General features: G+C 35.4%; 1 protein-coding gene across 6 annotated transcripts in view; it reads left to right on the top strand.

Annotated features, from left to right (window-relative positions):
• THSD7A (thrombospondin type 1 domain containing 7A) overlaps positions 1–17,251 on the top strand; it is a 463,937-nt gene that overhangs the window by 213,446 nt on the left and 233,240 nt on the right. For 5 of the 6 annotated variants that reach the window (XR_007150223.1, XR_007150222.1, XM_047849263.1 and 2 more), the window contains exons 3-5: positions 6,321–6,569; positions 8,004–8,185; positions 12,309–12,377. Coding sequence is in view for 4 of the 6 variants with exons in the window: in XM_047849263.1 (XP_047705219.1) it covers positions 6,321–6,569; positions 8,004–8,185; positions 12,309–12,377 (500 nt within the window). In the remaining 2 variants the exon portion in view is untranslated. The remainder of the gene's footprint in view (positions 1–6,320; positions 6,570–8,003; positions 8,186–12,308; positions 12,378–17,251) is intronic. The other variant, XM_047849262.1, reaches the window with a different exon arrangement.

Below are 17,251 nucleotides of genomic sequence, written 5' to 3'. Positions count from 1 at the left end.
AATAGCACTGCTCTTGTAGGACTTTTCTGTCCTACAAAGGCAGAAAACTAAATCATATTTTTCGAAGTTGCTTGCAGCCTGGATGTGATTTAGACCCTAATAATGTGCTAGAGCTGGGCTTGGAATCTGAACTGAGATCCTTGGGAAGAGACAGAAATACTCATTTCACAGGGAATTTTTTGCCAGAAAAGTGGCTTCTCATAGCCACAAAAGCAGCTTTATGAATTAGAGAAATGGCAGTGTGATTCTGAGGGCTGGAAGGTGTACTGGGAAGTTGGCTTAGATGCCTTCTCCTCCAGCCTATCCAATTATTTTTATAAACCATCTAATATCTGGTAATGCGTCTCATTGTGTGATCTATTCAGTTTCTGTTATGTAAGAAGTAAGGCTATACTGATAAAGATTTACTTGTCAACTATAAATATGAAATGACTTAAATTTTTGGAGTAGCTGGGAGAGTAAGCTCAAGACCAGTGTTCTCAAACTTTAGTGTAGTTATAGATCAGCTGGGAATGTCATTAATATACTGGTTCTGATTCTATAGAGCAGCGTGGAGATCTGAGATTCTGCATGTCTAACGAGCTTCCAGTTAATTACAGTGGTTTGTCCACAGACCTAACTTTGAGTAGCAATACACTAGAGTATGCCAAGCTTTCAGGAACAATTTCCATCTCCAGGGCTCCAGACTACAGATGTTAGGCTGCCACAAGATGATGAAAAGCTATTCTGATCACTTTATTACTTTCCCTGGATTGGAAACAATGAGCCACAGTAATACCCAACCATAACTTTTTTTTTCTTTTTTTTTTCTGGTTTTTAAATTTTCTTTTTGGCCCTAGTAGAAATGAAAAGGGAAAAAGGCTGTTTCTTTGTTCGTTTTTATCTATCTATCAAGAGAGAAAGGGATTAAAAGAGGAATTTAAGCAAAGAGGCTACAAATGGGTTTTACAAGATGCCACTTTTTTGCCACCTCAATGTAGATATTCAGCCTACTTATTTTTAAGGGAAATATATCTCTTGCTCACAGTTTGTGTCATATTTTCAGTCTATAATTTCATCTGCTTCCCATGAGAAGGAACAATTTTCACATGGCACTGTTTGGGGCAGAGGGGCTTCAAGCCGCATTTGAAGACTGTCTAGACTTTGAGTGAGTTTACATCAGAGCAGCAAAGAAGATGGGAGATGGGATTCTGAATGGCAAATAGTGTAGATGAAAGTAGTAGAAGAACTGGGCTACTTCTGTCTGGATTCATTGAGGACAGTGGACAGAGCTGTAGGCTCTCAGGGAGCAGGACCAAAAGTTCATTCTGGCTAACTGACAATCCACGGGAGGGCAGTGGAAGTGGTGACAGATTATGGAGAGCTTTGGTTACCAGCAAGGAAAGTTGGGATTTGATTCTGAGAAAATGAGGGTCTTGGGAAGTTTCCAAACAAAGCTAAAAAAAGATAGTGGTATTTTAGGAGATGAATATACCTTCAGAAAGAAGGTATATTTTCACAGATGCTATGATTATTAAATAGCCTTCAGAAATAATTTTAGGAAAAAAAAGATTTGAAATTCTTTTGAATTCTATTTTTGTGTAACTTGAATAGCTTGAATTATCAAAAATGAAATTTATAGTGGTGCCTGGGTGGCTCATTCGGTTGAGAATTTGACTCTTGGTTTTGGCTCAGGTCATGATTCCAAGGTCATGGGGTCAAGCCCCACGTCAGGCTCCATGCTAAGCATGAAGTCTGCTTAAGACTCTCTCTCTCCCTCTCTTTTCCTCCCTTGCTCATGCACTATCTTTATAAAATTAAAAAGAAATTTATAACTTATCAGTTTTAACCTTGACATGAAATTAAAGATATTAAAGATGTGGATAATCAGAGTTTGAAGTAACTATCAGAAATATCTGTGCTCTGTCCTCTTAATGAAGTCTCTTTAAAGACAAGTATTGAATTCTCTCCACTTTTTCATTTTTTCAATATTTATCTGATTACTTTCTATCTGGTACAGGGTATACTAAATAACATCTGCTTCTATCTCAAAGCCAAGCTTTTGTTCCATTAAGTCCTGGCCATCTGGGCTATCCTGAATGTAAATGAAAAGGAAACTGTCACAGTGACCATCATTACTTTACCAGGCCATCCTTGCAGAAGCATAGCCCATGCCTTTGACTTTCCCAGAGGAGCATGTTGTCATGAAAACTATAATGAACCAAGGTGTATAGTTCTCCTGAGTACTTAGAGTCAACTCTTTACATGGCCAGAATAAAGGAGAGAATGGTACAAGATAGTAGCTGCATGATTAGTAACCATGGATCATTTGTTACCTACCCTATTTGGTCTCACTAACAATCACAAAGTGTGCTTACAAAGGTCTAAAATGAGCCCCCATGTGAGACCCCTCATATACTCCTATTGCCTTGGCTTTCATCTCTTATACCCTCATGATTATTAAAAGTATACAGACCATCCAGAACTTTCAACCAAACCCTGAACTTTAATTCTGAATCTGCCTACTGAACATTTCTGCCTCTTGGATATGTCCTGGAAATCTGCAGATCAAATCAAGACATTAATGTTAAACTCATTTATAAACTGCCAGAAACTTACTTCTCATTCCATGTTCTCCATTTCAAAGAAACACAATGCTGCTCACCAAATCATCAAAGTTAGAAACTTCCAAGTTATTTAATGACTCCTTCTCTTTTAACCCTTTCAATTATCCATCAGGTTGCATGATTTCTAACTCCTCTTTTCTTACACTTGGTAGCTCCTTTCAATTTCTTTTGCCATTATCTTTATTGTGCCCTTCCTAAACCTCATTAGCAGAAAGATTTAGATGGAATCCCAATTCGGTTATTTTCTAGACCTAGAGGAGACATTTAGATTTCATTTCCTTATCTTAAACAAATAAACAAAAAAATGCTTTACCTTATAGAGTGGTTTTGAGGATTACATTAGATATTTTAGGCAAAGTTAAACACAGGACATAGCTCATAGTAGACATTCAGTGAAGATTAATCTCATGTTCATGATCACCCCTGTTAGGCTGGGCAATGTCTGGCACATAGTAAGCACTCAATATATGTTTCTATTTATTGATATATGCATTATATTATGTCAATGACATCATCATCATTATCATAGTCTTCCTGCCTCTTATCTTGTGTCCTAATATTTCACCCTCTACATCACCATCGAAATTTATATAAAATGCAAATACTATGTCATTTTTCCTGCAAATCTTTCAGTGATGCTTTCGCCCAGTAATTACTTTTCTGGTCTACATAACTGCCCTTGATCTGGTCTAGGCTTCCATTCCACTCTTATAACCTCTGTGTAACACAAACTCCTTACACTGAGGCCAAGGAAAAAAAATCTGTATTTTCCCCACCAACCAACCAACAAATGGCTCTTTTATTTCACATCTCCATAAATTGTCTTTATTTCAATCTGACAAATTCTAATACATTGTTTAAAATTCACCATAGTAACCTGCTACTTCAGATAGCCTTCTGTGCCTCTCCAAGTAGAATTATATGCTTGCAACTTAATTATTCTAATCTTGAGATTGTATATCCAAAGCCCAGTATTAAGTAGAGTTACTGAATACATGTTTGTTGAAATAATTGTTTGGGGTATTGGAAAATTACAGGAAAGATAATAGATTGATAGATAGGTAATATATTGTCACATATTAACATAAAAGAACTTAAAACTTTTTTTTGTTTATGCTACTAATTTCTTACATGTTGGACCTGTTCTGAAAATTAACACTTATCAGGGAAATGTATTTGTTGTGGCTTTTTCATAATCACTAATTTCTCCTTAGGACAAGTAGCACATTTACAAAGTGAACGAATGGTACAAATCTTGGGGCAGTGAAACAGTGATACTAGTTGATTCACAGTAAGCCAGTAACTTTGGCATTGGCCCCAGCTAAAGAATTTGTCCTAACTGAGATTTACAGTTTAAAATGTGAGAAGTAGGAAAAAATGGTTAATAAAATGGGCTCTGATTTTTAAAAATCCAAGCTCAAAATTTAATCTACTAATTGCTAGATATATGATCTTGAAGGTGTTTCCTAATCTTTTGGAAACTTTTTCCTTATAAAATGAAAACAAGAACGGTACCCACATAAAAGGATTGTTGGGAGTATCAAATGAAGTGTTAAACTTAGGCTGCGCGTATATAAGACTCACAAGACTATACCATAGGCCACATTTGGCATCAGGTCTGTTTTTGTGAAGGATATAGAATAGGAACTTGACATGATTGTAGATCAGACATTCCAAATGAGGAAATTTTCCTAGAAATCTGTAAAGCGCAGCTCACATGGAGGAAAAGTTCTACACCAGACAAGCCCAGCAGCTGTTCTGGCTTAAAAGTCTCATGATCCGCAGAAGCTGAGATCTCATGAAGCAACCCCATTCTCATAGCCTGCAAGGTTGCTATAAAAACACAAGCCCTCTCCCTAGAGTTGCCACATTCAGGGAAGCTCAAAATGGTGGCTGTCTATCAGGTATTTGTAGTTTCTCCAGTGCAGATGGGATTTATCCAAAGGGGTTATTTTATCATAAATAATACAATCTAGTAACATAGCTGACTTGCCAGCTTTATTCAGATTACCAGGACAACTGAAAAAGGCCGTTAACTGATGGTCAAATTCTCTACAAAAGGTTAAAAGGAATTTTTAATCCCTCTGCCTGTACATGAAACATGAACTCAGTATTACATAGAGGGTAACATATACGTGTTAATATGAAAACAATCTCAAGAAAGATAAGAATTGTATCTAAGAGTAAATTACAGAGAAGTTTGTAAAGAGAGGCATTAGAAGTCATGATTTGGTCATGAGTTTGCCTGACTTTTGTGAATGAACTCATAAATGCAAGAATGAAAACTTACTCATTACAGAGGAAGTTTTGCTCTGTTGTTAGTGTTGTACCTAATGTATCATAAATGCCCCATACCTGCCATTTGAGTAAAAATTGGGTTTTGGTCTTCTGTGTTGTTAGAAGAAAAACAGAGCTGACTCACAGGGCTCTTTTACCACTATTCTCAGATGATTCTTCTTCCCAGACCTCTCAGCTCAGACAAATTGACTTTGATGCTTTGAGCTCTAATTGTCTCCTAGGAATGCAATTTTCATGCACATGCCAGTAGAATTAAGAAGATTGAATGTGAGTTGTTACATTAAAACGGACCTGCCTCTTGGTATGGTTAATTACCATAGTTAAATATAGCACCTGAATGACAAGACAGAATTATCAGTGCATTCTCCCAGTGGAACAGATGGCTGTATCATGGCGACAGGCTGCCCATGTCTTGTAAACATGCATTATTGGTTATTGAGAATGGGCAAGAGTTCAACTAAGAATCAACACAAGGCCACCCACTTCCAGGAAAACCACTCAAAGTGCATATGCCCATAGTCATTGGCATTCATAACATCATCTTCATATGTATACATTACAATTTAGAACCCAGCATCCCTCTAATTCAAGTAGGAGTAGAGAGATAACAGTTTGAATACAAATACTTTACTGACAAGTAAATATGAGACATCTACTTAGAGTGTATTCTGTAATATATAAATAGATTTATATTTCTAATGCTTATGATGTATCTAATTAAGATACCCATATGTATATTGTATATTAAAGTGTGAACTACAAGAGTTGATGTACTTGAATAATCATAAAATTGTGACAGCTAAAGTTTCAAATGATATTCAAAATAGTGTTAAGCTTATGGGGTGCCTGGGTGGCTCAGTCAGTTGAGCACCCAATTTCAGCTCAGGTCATGATCTGACGATTCGTGGGTTCGAGCCCCACATCAGGCTCTGTGCTGTCCTTCAAAAATAAATAAATGTTAAAAAAAAACTTTTTTAATAATATTAAACTTACATTTAAGGGGTTTTTTGTTAAAACAATATTGTATTAAGTTAGCCAGGCATGTTTATTTAAATCACTAAACAATGAAAATTATATGTTAACTGTTCTTGGTTCCTCATTTTCTGAATTAAAACAAATCTGGAATGAGTGAAATGAACAATATGGTAAGCTTAGTTTCAGTTAATTTTGTTTAGTCCCTTTATTTTCTATTTCCTCTGAACAGCTTAACAACTCTTACAAAATAGGAAATGCAAATGTTAGCTTTGAGTCTGACTGCTTTTACACATCATAAATGTTGATATATTTTCAATGAAATTGGCATTGTACCTCCAAGTAGAAATAAAAATGTCCGAGCTTATTTTACTCTGGAGTGTAGAAGACAAAGTTTGTAACTGCTCATTAGTCTGTGATGAGAATCCTAATGTTCTTTTGCAGCTTCTGCCAACAAGAGAAGCTGCCAATGACCTTCCAGTCCTGTGTGATCACCAAAGAGTGCCAGGTGTCAGAGTGGTCAGAATGGAGTCCCTGCTCAAACACGTGCCGTGATGTGGCATCCCCAAAAGGCACTCGTGTCAGGACACGGATCATTAGGCAGTTTCCTATTGGCAGTGAGAAGGAGTGTCCAGAACTTGAAGAAAGAGAACCCTGTGCATCTCAAGGAGACACAGTTGTCCCCTGTGCCACGTGAGTAAATAAAGGAAGGCAGCTTATGCTGTGATGTCTCCCTACCTTGTGTGTTCACATACCCATTTGATTTTAAATGATTAGTGAATTGAGAAATAGTGATTTTTACAAATTCTAAGTGGGAAAAAATAAAATACCATTTTGCAAACACTGTCCTAAAAAATGTTCCGACTTTTGGACTTTATTCTATAAAAAGTGAAATTTTCATTTTAACTCCCCGAAAGAATGATTTGTTTGGTTTCACTTTCCTTGACATCCCGCTCCCGACCCTCTGACTCAAGGCATCATTTATACGTGTTTTCTTTCTTTCTTTCTTTCTTTTTAATTTATCTGAATGCCATTCTTCCTTTATAAATATATATGTCAGGAGCATTGTTCTGTGATGCCCCAGTCCTGCAGCTGTGTTCACCCCCTTTTAAAAATGAAAAATGAATGTGAAGGTCTAGTTTGCTGTCATGAAACTTTACTATTGACAAAGCGAAGCACCTAGATCAGACATCAGAAGGCCCATTTAACTTTTTTTGTCCATTTGCGATGAACATTAGTACATCCATTTGTACCCATGTTGGCTGTTAATCTGATTACCGAAGAAGCATCTTGGTTAAAGTGACACGAAGTGCTACATGAGCCATTTTCTTTGTGCTTTCAGAATATCCATTTTCCTTGAGGTGGGGAAATGCCATCACTTCTATCTGTAGTGGCATCGGGAAATGGTTCCTGGCTATTGCCTTAAAGCACATATTGGGCTGACAAGCCCCCAACATTTCTTTCACATCCTAACGTTGATTGGAGCTTTAATTTAGAACCACAGATCATCTTTCCTGTGTTTCACTGATTAGAAACGTCAGCTCTTTCAACATTCATCAGGCACTCATCAGGGATTCTCAGTGCTACAGAAAAACACTCATTCTTCACAATAAAGAGAAAACTCTGAACTGTTATATATTTTTTAATCCTCACACACACTTATAATTTTGATCCAGTATGAAGTAGCAATTTTCATGCATTTTATTAAAGGCAAAACAAATGTTTGGGTTGATCATCATTTAGAATGTTTTCCATTCTCAGATTCAATCCTCCTTTGTTTATAAGCATCAAGAAAGGGCCAGCCTGAGTTCAGCTTAATTGAACATAAAATTTTATGTTTTCAGCATTATGCTCTCTTTTCATAAAATATTTATAAGCAACTTCCAGTAATTGCAAATAAAACAGGATCATCCTAAATTTAACCCCTCTTTAAATGGAGCACTGCTGAGGATAGAGGAGAAGAAATTGAACCTGAATCTGTACCACAGATGTAGTAGTCTATGGTTGATTCAAGAGGAAAGTGTTTTTTAGACTAATTTTTTTTTTAAGAAAAAAATATGTAAGAAGAACAGAGCAAAGTTTTATTGAATAAACATGGTTGCCACGGCCAGCATTTTCTTCCTTTAGGTATGGCTGGAGGACTACAGAGTGGACTGAGTGCCGGGTGGACCCTTTGCTCAGTCAGCAGGACAAGAGGCGGGGCAACCAGACTGCCCTCTGCGGAGGAGGGGTGCAGATGCGAGAGGTATACTGCGTGCAGACCAATGAAAACCTCCTCTCGCACTTAAACACCCACAAGGACAGAGAAGGTAAACTATCTTCTTCTTTTCAACTTACACATGCAGACTGAGCCTGGAGTCACCCTGCAGGGAGACAGATATACATATAGATATCCGGAACATGAACAGTCATAACTCTGTTCACATCATGGCTGATATCCACTTTGATGAACAGTAATTTAAATTTTGGTTGTAAAAAAAAATAGTAATAATCCAATTCTGTCCCTGGTCAGTTCTGATTTGCTGACAAGTCTTTTAAATATTCTGACTGCAGACTCTGAGTCAAAATTTAGCAGGTGTAACTAATTATAAATACAGAAGAAAACATCTTGTAAGTATACATGTAGAATGGTCATTTATTTTAAAGGCTAGAGTTCCCTTATATAAGATTTAAAATCTGCTTGTAAAACGGCAACCCCTTTTGCTGTTTGTAATATGGTTGAAAAATAGTAGGTTAATTATGGTATTGAGTGAAATTTTCAGTTTGAATTTAAATGAAATAAATACAGAATAAGTACAAAGTACGACTACAGTAAAAAAAAAATAGGTAGCTCAGTCAATTAAGCATCCAACTCTTGATTTTGACTCAGGTCATGATCTCAGGGTTCATGAGTTCGAGCCCCCTGTCTGGCTCTGCACTGACAGCATGGAACCTGATTGGGATTCTCACTCTCTCTGTCTCTCTCTGCACCTCCCCCCTCACATCTCTCTCTCTCCTTCTCTCTTTCTCAATAAATAAATATTAAAAAATAGTAATGACATGACTTTTTAAAAAACTCTTGATTAAACCCTTTGATTTGGAAAACCTGTCTTAGAACCTTTTTTGTTGTTTAAATCTCAATTTGGGGACGAGATGTGCTAAGTGTGAGAAAGGATAAGTGAGTTCAAGATGGTCAAGGCTAAAAGTATATATTATTATATATTAATCTTACTCTACATTTCTAATAGTTATTAGATTGTTTGTATTCAATTAATTGCTCTTAACTCCCTACAAATATGAATGTTTTTAAGCAGTGTTATAGGCAGACCTTCTTACCTTCCCTCTACCTGAGAAGAGCAGGATTTCTATCATTAGTCCATTAAATAAATATCTATTAGTTGCCAACAGAGTTTCAAAAATTGTATGAGGTGATATGGCTGGAAATATCGATACAAAATTTGTGTCAGGAAAGTGCTCATGGTTATCATGAGGGCACACAAACCAATAGGTATAATACAGTATGAAATGCATTACAACTTGAGTTGAGAATATCTGGGGGGGGGTGGCGGTAGAACAAAAACAGAAACATAGCGGAAGTGGCACTACAGCTGAGTGATGACACACACCTCCCACACAGGAAGTGGATCAGGAATGCAAGAAGTTTATTCCAGGCAGAGAGGACAGCATGTATTGAAACCTACGGGTGAAGACAAGCAAAAGCCAATGAGAAATCTTGCCAAAAAAGATGAGTATGTTGTATTTGGCAAGTTGTAAATAGGATAGGGTAGTATTCCCCAGCAAATATGTTGGTTGGAAAGGGAAAAGAATAAGGATAAAGACCCAAAATAGGAGAATTTTCAGAGAAGAAATCTGGTGAAGGATGCCCAGAAGAGAAGGGAAAGAACCAAGAGAAATGAGTGTTAAAAAAAAAAAAAACAGGAGAGAGGACTCCTCTGCCTCCCCCCAAAATTAGTGGCACCAATGACTAGCAATTCATGGAAAATAAACACTGAAGTTGTGCATTTGCAACTTGCACAATTTAATTGTTTTGTATCCACTAACTTTATGTAGTATGTCACCCAACTCATTTAGGAATCTAGCCTAGGGATACATTTTACTACTAATGTTTCTTGAGGTTGTAAGAAAGTAGCATAAAACATGTAATGTTAGTACATTAATATTTTCTTGGCCATTTTAATGGCCACATTTTTAACACTGTTAGGTGGATTTATTATAGCAGTCCTTTCAGAGTAGTATAATTTCATTGCTAGAGGTAGATCAGATTTTAGTTTCTGAATGTCAATTGTGTCCTGTGGGTTATTACTTTCAAAAGATCCTTCAGAATTCTGAATTGCAACAGGGTGGGTTTTTTTTTTTAACCATTTTGCCATGGAGTCTCCCTATCACTGCCAAAAGCATGGCAGAGCACCAAAAAGTCACAGAGCAAAAGGGAAACAAAAAGAACATTGTAGTTAAGATGTATGTGTTGGAGTAAAGCAAATGCCAAAGCAATGATCCATGGATATGGAAATAATCAATTTGCCTAAAATTAATATTAATCATATATGTATGTAACATGAATAATTTGGTAATTTGTGTCATTTCATTTCAAATACCAAGAATACTAATAAACCTTATGTAGTCTTTTTAAAGACAGTTAATCCTCCCTAAAAGTTGCAGCTTTTTTTTTTTCTCAGAACTTAGACTATATGAATTTCTCCCCAGAAGGACTTACCATTTCCCACTGGGAAATTTATTCAATATGCCAGCATCTCAAGGGTGATATGTAAGACTGTACATGTGTGTGAATGGAGAATAATTAGGCTGTGGGCTGTGAGGATTGTTCACATCCTGTTTTCTTCCAATAAATACCAAAGAATGAAAGCTTACTTTGTAAAAGAGAGGGAAAGTCCTCCAAATCACTCCTTCAATGAGTCCTAAAAAGAAAGTACTGATCTCAAGTAATCCTGATTGTATAACCATGAACAACCTGCCCCAAGAGCAATTTGTATTACGCTTAATACGAAGAACGCAGTCTACACTGTTTGCAGATCCGCACCATGTGTTCTCTGAACAAATGTCTTCTTTCCACATGTAACCAAGTTTTTAAAAGATACCTTAACCTGAAGTAAAATACTTTAACTCAAAATGACATTTCCGGATATAAAAATACTGAAAACAAGTGATGTGAAGTTCACATAAAATTCCTTTATTACTTTGGCACATCACATTACACAGAGGAATGGTAATATCCACCTTACCACAAGGACAGGGCCACATGAAATAACTTTATTCATCGGTGTATTCACTACTATTAATAGACTCACACACACCAGGCTATAAAAAATTCTCCTCCCTTCAGCTAATATATTTAATTTCCAGAAAATCAAAATGTATCTTATTAAAGTACACACAAAGTATAATGTATTATATTTGCAACTTCGCACCTTATTTGTGCCCATTGAATTATACCATCGGAATATTTATGAAGTTGCTGATAGTATCTATAGATAATTGGGAAAATATATCTACTTGATATTGGAGACCATCCATATCTTATTCATGTATTGCCGCAGGCCATAGGTAACCCTCCCAATCTTGACAACATTTGTCCTATAGTATTTCAGGAGAGCAAAATTTCCACTTCTTTAGAAGAAAGGTTTGACAAGTTTTCTACTGAGAAGAGTTAGTAGTAAAACCCTGGACAGGTTCTGTTCAGCTGGCTGATCGGAATTCCAGCAGGCTGTGAACAGTGTTCAGCTTATGCTGGCATGAAATTGACCCTTATGAGAATATGACAGGAAGAGGCTTTGCCCATGGGGAGGTTAGCAGTAGCTAGAAAACTGATGAAAATGTTGCTTATCATTGGATACATAAACATGAATTGATTTTTTAAAGAGCTCAAAGTGAAATGAAAGTAGATTTTAACTCTATAATTCAAGACATTCTTTTAATACAGATTGAACATGTTTTTAAATGAAGGAACCCAAGAGTATTGGTTCTAAAGCACCATGAAGCTTTCATGATATATATTATAGGGAACGTTAGAACATTATTTTGTAGAAAATAGATTAAAAAGTCCACAATGAACTCTGGATAAGGTGTGTGGGCTTGGAGGCTATTAAGAAAAACAGCCTGGATAATGAGCCTGTATGATGACATATAATAAGATAAACCAGCAGAAAGTTTGGACAATCGATGGAAAGATGGATGTCAGGAAGGTGGTTGAACTGTGAATGGGTAGACAGAAAGATGAAGAAGGAGTTCATAATTTCCCATGTTCTGCAAAGAAATAAGGAGAATAAGATAGTCACCATCTCTAAATGGGATGCACACTATTTATAATTGTAGTTGTTTATCTACAGTTTCCACAAAGTAGCCCACTTTGGTCAAAGCTGATTTGAAAAAAAAGAGAAATACAATGCTTATGGTGCCGTTTCCCTGTTATTTCAGAAAGTAAATATCAGAGTACGTCGAAGTCTAGTGCTGCACCTTTCCTATCCATCACTTTTGAAATAACAGGTAGGTGAGAACATTTTACATGCCATTTCGATCAGAAATATGTATCAGACGTTCTCCGTACATTTCCTTATATAATCCTCAACTGATCTAGGAAACACAGTGGTTTACTTTTGCTTTCTCTGTATCTAGAAATGTGTCCAGGCGGACCCCTCAGATAGAAGTGCTTTCATGTTTCTTGACTTTCTATAACATCTTCGTGTAGATGTTAAAATTATAGAAGAACATAAAAAGATGTTAAAATTTACCAACTTTAAATGGTCACTAGGATACCATAATTATATACACAGATATATAAAATTTGGTTATGAATGCTTCTGTTGAGATAAATTGACAGTATGAGCACTTTTCAAAATTTATCCTATTTCTAAGCACACCACTTTGAGCTCTACTAATCTTTTAAAAAATTTTAATGTTTATTTATTTTTGAGAGAGAAAGAGGGGTGGGTAGGGGCAGAGAGAGGCAGGGGCAGAGGTTACAAAGCTGGCTCTGTGCTGACAACATAAAGCCTGATGCAGGGGTCAAACCCACAAACCGTGAGGTGACGACCTGAGCTGAAGTCCAATGCTTAACTGACTGAGCCACCCAGGTGCTCCTCTCCTAATCTCAATAAGGTAAATGAAACAGGAACAAAATAACACCATGACTCCCTTTTGAAGACAGCCTTCACAGTTGCAGGGGGATGTAAAAAGCACTGTGGTATAATTATAGAAAAATTAAAACATAGGAAATCCTTGAAAAAAGTCAGATATTTCTTGGAAATTACTTCTAGGATATTTTGTGGGAGAGAAGGGCTGTTAAACCTATGAAATTTGTGATGAGTAGATTACAAAATAGAAGTGAGATGCCAAGAGATGTCAGCCACTGGAATAGAAGCTAATAAAAACTTACATCCTGGGAACTAGATTAAGTTGGTCAATGGTCTACCCCCAAGGTAATTTAGAATTTTTAGTAGAGGAAGAGCTTACTAATGAGATAGCAGGAAGTATCCAACCAAAAACATATATATATATATACATATATATATGTATTAGAATTTTTAGTAATACATATTTAGTAATATTTAGTAATACATATATATATGTATTAGAATTTTTAGTAGAGGAAGAGCTTACTAATGAGATAGCAGGAAGTATCCAACCAAAAACATATATATATATATATATATACACACACACACACACATATGTTTGTATACACACACATATATACATATATATACACATATATGTAACAGATTGTAAGCCATGTAAACATGAAAACAGGGCTTATAATGCCTTTAACTTAGTTGTTATTTAATAAACATTTATTGTTTGATATGTTTATTCTCCCCTTTGTGAATGGCTCTTACAATTTGTCAGAAAATTATTTCTTGAACATTTCAAAAATACTTTTAAAAACTCTTGATTTTAGCAAGGGGCTCTATTCATATACACCCTTCATCCCTGAATAAATAATTATTCATGCCTCTGACTTTGAATAGAGGAAACATGATCTAGTTGTTAGATCAAATGAAAAGAGTCAAAATTCTTGCACTGTGCTTCTTTGTGGGCACTCATTCAAGAGCACATGTTTTATATGTCTTATTCTCTTTTCTAGTTACATACAAAGCTTTACAAACTCTCAATTTCATCTTAAGGCAACTTTCAAAAGAACCCTATGCAAATAACCAGGAAGCCTCATTTCTTTTCTGCTTGGCCTTATACCCTTATGTATATTATTTAGTTTTATTTGCCTAAAAATACCTATTATAGAAGATTAGAAAAGCTGAAAATCATCCCTTACAAAACACCTAGACAGGCAGGGTACGATATTGCTTTAAATGCTTTTAAGAGCAGAACTGAGGTCTTGATTAACTAAATGATTTTTCAAAACGAACCAGGAAGACTGAACTGATGCTCTCCGTGTTGCCCTGGGTGGTAATTGTACCTGCAGGAGGAGGGTTACACACTGTGGGAATCGAGAAGGAGTGAAGTCTTTAATGGGTATGACATAAAACTTTTAGCCAGAGAGAGTGAAAATGGAAATACTGCTTTACTTTTTCAACCTCAAAGAGTGATAGCGGCAACGATTGAGTGAACTCAACTTACCTAGAGAGGGAGAGGGCAAGGAAGCAGGTCAGCCTCAGCCTTAGTTTGAAGTCAGGGCAAGAACAAACCTTTCCTATGAACTCCACGTAAGGGTCTGTACTCATATTAATTAATTAAGTTTCAAATTTATGGAACTTCCATGAATCCAAAGACCACCAAACTGAGAAACTAATATAAGAAATAGCATCAGGCAGGGGTGCCTGGGTAGCTCAGTGGTCGAGAGTCCAACTTCGGCTCAGGTCATGATCTCACTGATCATGGGTCTAAGCCCCGCGTCAGGCTTGGTGCTTATAGCTTGGAGCCTGGAGCCTTCTTCAGATTCTGTGTCTTTCTCTCTCTCTGCCCCTCCCCCCACTCATTCTCTCTCTCTCTCTCTCTCTCTCTCTCTCTCTCTCTCTCTCTGTCTCTCAAAAATAAATATACACTAAAAAAAAGAAAGAAAGAAATAGCATGACAAATGGTACTACTGAGTTGCCTAACATAAGCAAAAGCAAAATCTTTGAAGGAATGAATACCTTAATCTAAGTCACAGAGTTTCCCCAGATAAAATGTGCCATTCAAAGCTGCAAGCTACACAAAGAAAAAATAATCCATTTTAAACAGGATTTAAAATACCAAACAAACATTAAGATTAGATTCACAACGTTGGAAATAATGGAGATAGCAGATAGACACTATAAAAGATATATGCTAGAACTTACTAAAGATGTAAAGGGAAAATTAAAACATTAAATATAATGAATCACGCACAAAAAAAGACCAGATGTTTTTTTAAAAGAACAAAAAAGAAATTCTGGAATTTAAAAGTGCTTTTACTGGAAATAAATAGGTAGATTAGACAGATTGAGCTAAACAGTTATTAATAAACTCAAGACAAATGTAAGGAAGTTAGTCAAAAAGGAACACTGAAAATAGAAATTAAGAATAAAAGTGAGCTAAGTCATGCAGAATTAAACAAGAAGGTTCAGAATGAAAAAATTAATAGAAGACATGAGAGAATTTTCTAGATTTGTTGAAAGACAAAATGTACAGAATGAATAGAGACAGTTTTCAAACAGGATAGTGATACACTTAAATATAGTGAGATTTCAGTTCATCAACTATAAGGTAGTTCTGTAAGGACAAAGTAAAAGGAATAAAGAAAAGGACAAAAATTAAAAAGGAATTAATATATCAACAGTGAAATTCTCAACAGCTGAAAAAAAGGCAAAATAACAAAAATGATATTTTAAAAGTACTGAGAAGGAAATAAATGTCGTTTAGAATTATTTATCCTACCATTAAAAACTAGCTACCATCAAAAACTATGGGCAAAATTAAGACAGAAGTGAAAAAGTTGACCTCTATGAAACCGTCACTGAAAAAGTTCCTAAGTGATAATGTTTAAGATGAAGGAAATTGAAATCAGCAAGAGAAGAAGTCAAGATGTGCAAAGAATTTGATAAACATCTGGGTAACTTAAGTATAGATATGATGAAGCAATATTATACATGACTAAAACACTATATTCTTAATGAGCAACAGTTATATATGACAGGAGGAAATGATAAGGAGTATATTGTTTGGGAAAGGGGACAGATTTGATCACCCTTATATATTAAGTCATTATGCATGTTAAAAATGTAAGAATAATTATCAAAATAAACTATAATTATTAATATTATATTTGTATAATCATATAGTATAAGATGTATTTTTTCCAATCCAACAGGAAATAAAAGGTACTAAATAAAAATCAATTCAACACAACTGCTAAATAAGATAAAACTCATTTGCTTCCTAGAGATCTAATTAATACCAGATAAAGAAGACTAAAAATCTACAAATATAACTTCTATATGTCAGAGTCAAAAGCTTTTACAGGAAATTATTTTGTTTTAATTATTACTCTTTCTTTGAGAGCATTGATCAGTATTATGAGTGTTTATAGTTCTCAAACTAAGAGTATAGATTAATCAGTCCACACATTCACCATTGCTGGCAAATATATAAACACACAAATGACACATGATGTATTTCTCAGGCGGTAATGCCTTCTGTATCTATAAAGTGCAGCTGAAATTTTTATTTTATCAAGGCAATAACATGAGATTTACTTAAATTATATATGTTTGCAGTGTCAAAACTATTCAGAAGATTGGTTTAATCCATTAAATGGCATTTGATGGGAAATTTTCTTGGATAATTAAAAAATGTCCAGCATTTTCTCTAGTATTTTTAGAGTGAAGAATAATCTCCAGGAACATAAAACTCCATAAAAATTACATTGCTAAAGTGGTATTGTTCAATGAAGTATGAATGTGATTGCAAACTTTTAAAATTGAAGGAGAGAAACACTGAAAATTCATGAGTACCTATATGTCAAACCTTTCTCCCTTTTTGTCATTCGTTTCTCCCAGTTTGTAATGGGAAAGATGAATGACATGGGCATTATTACCTAGGCAAAGGTAATAATGACAAAGGAATTATTACCTAGAGAAGATAAAATGTATTATTACCTATCTTGGTGTCTTGAACAGAGTCATAGATGGTATGGTGATAAAATATGTGAGTAATATTAAGCTAACAAGGATAAAACATTGGAAAATAAATTTTGACGCAAAAAGATGTTAATAGACTAGAAACACTGGAATTTCTACAACAGTGTGAAGTCTAATGGAATATTTACACATACCAAAATTTAAGTCCCAAATGCTCAGTCTAAAAGAAAACAATAGTCATAATGATGATATGATGACAGTGACAATATTCATTGAATTTATTAAGACACTGTTAATTATGTGGTT

This window comes from Prionailurus viverrinus, chromosome A2, assembly GCF_022837055.1.
Source record: "Prionailurus viverrinus isolate Anna chromosome A2, UM_Priviv_1.0, whole genome shotgun sequence".
Taxonomy (NCBI): Eukaryota; Metazoa; Chordata; class Mammalia; order Carnivora; family Felidae; genus Prionailurus; species Prionailurus viverrinus.
This window is presented reverse-complemented; position numbering and strand designations above follow the sequence as displayed.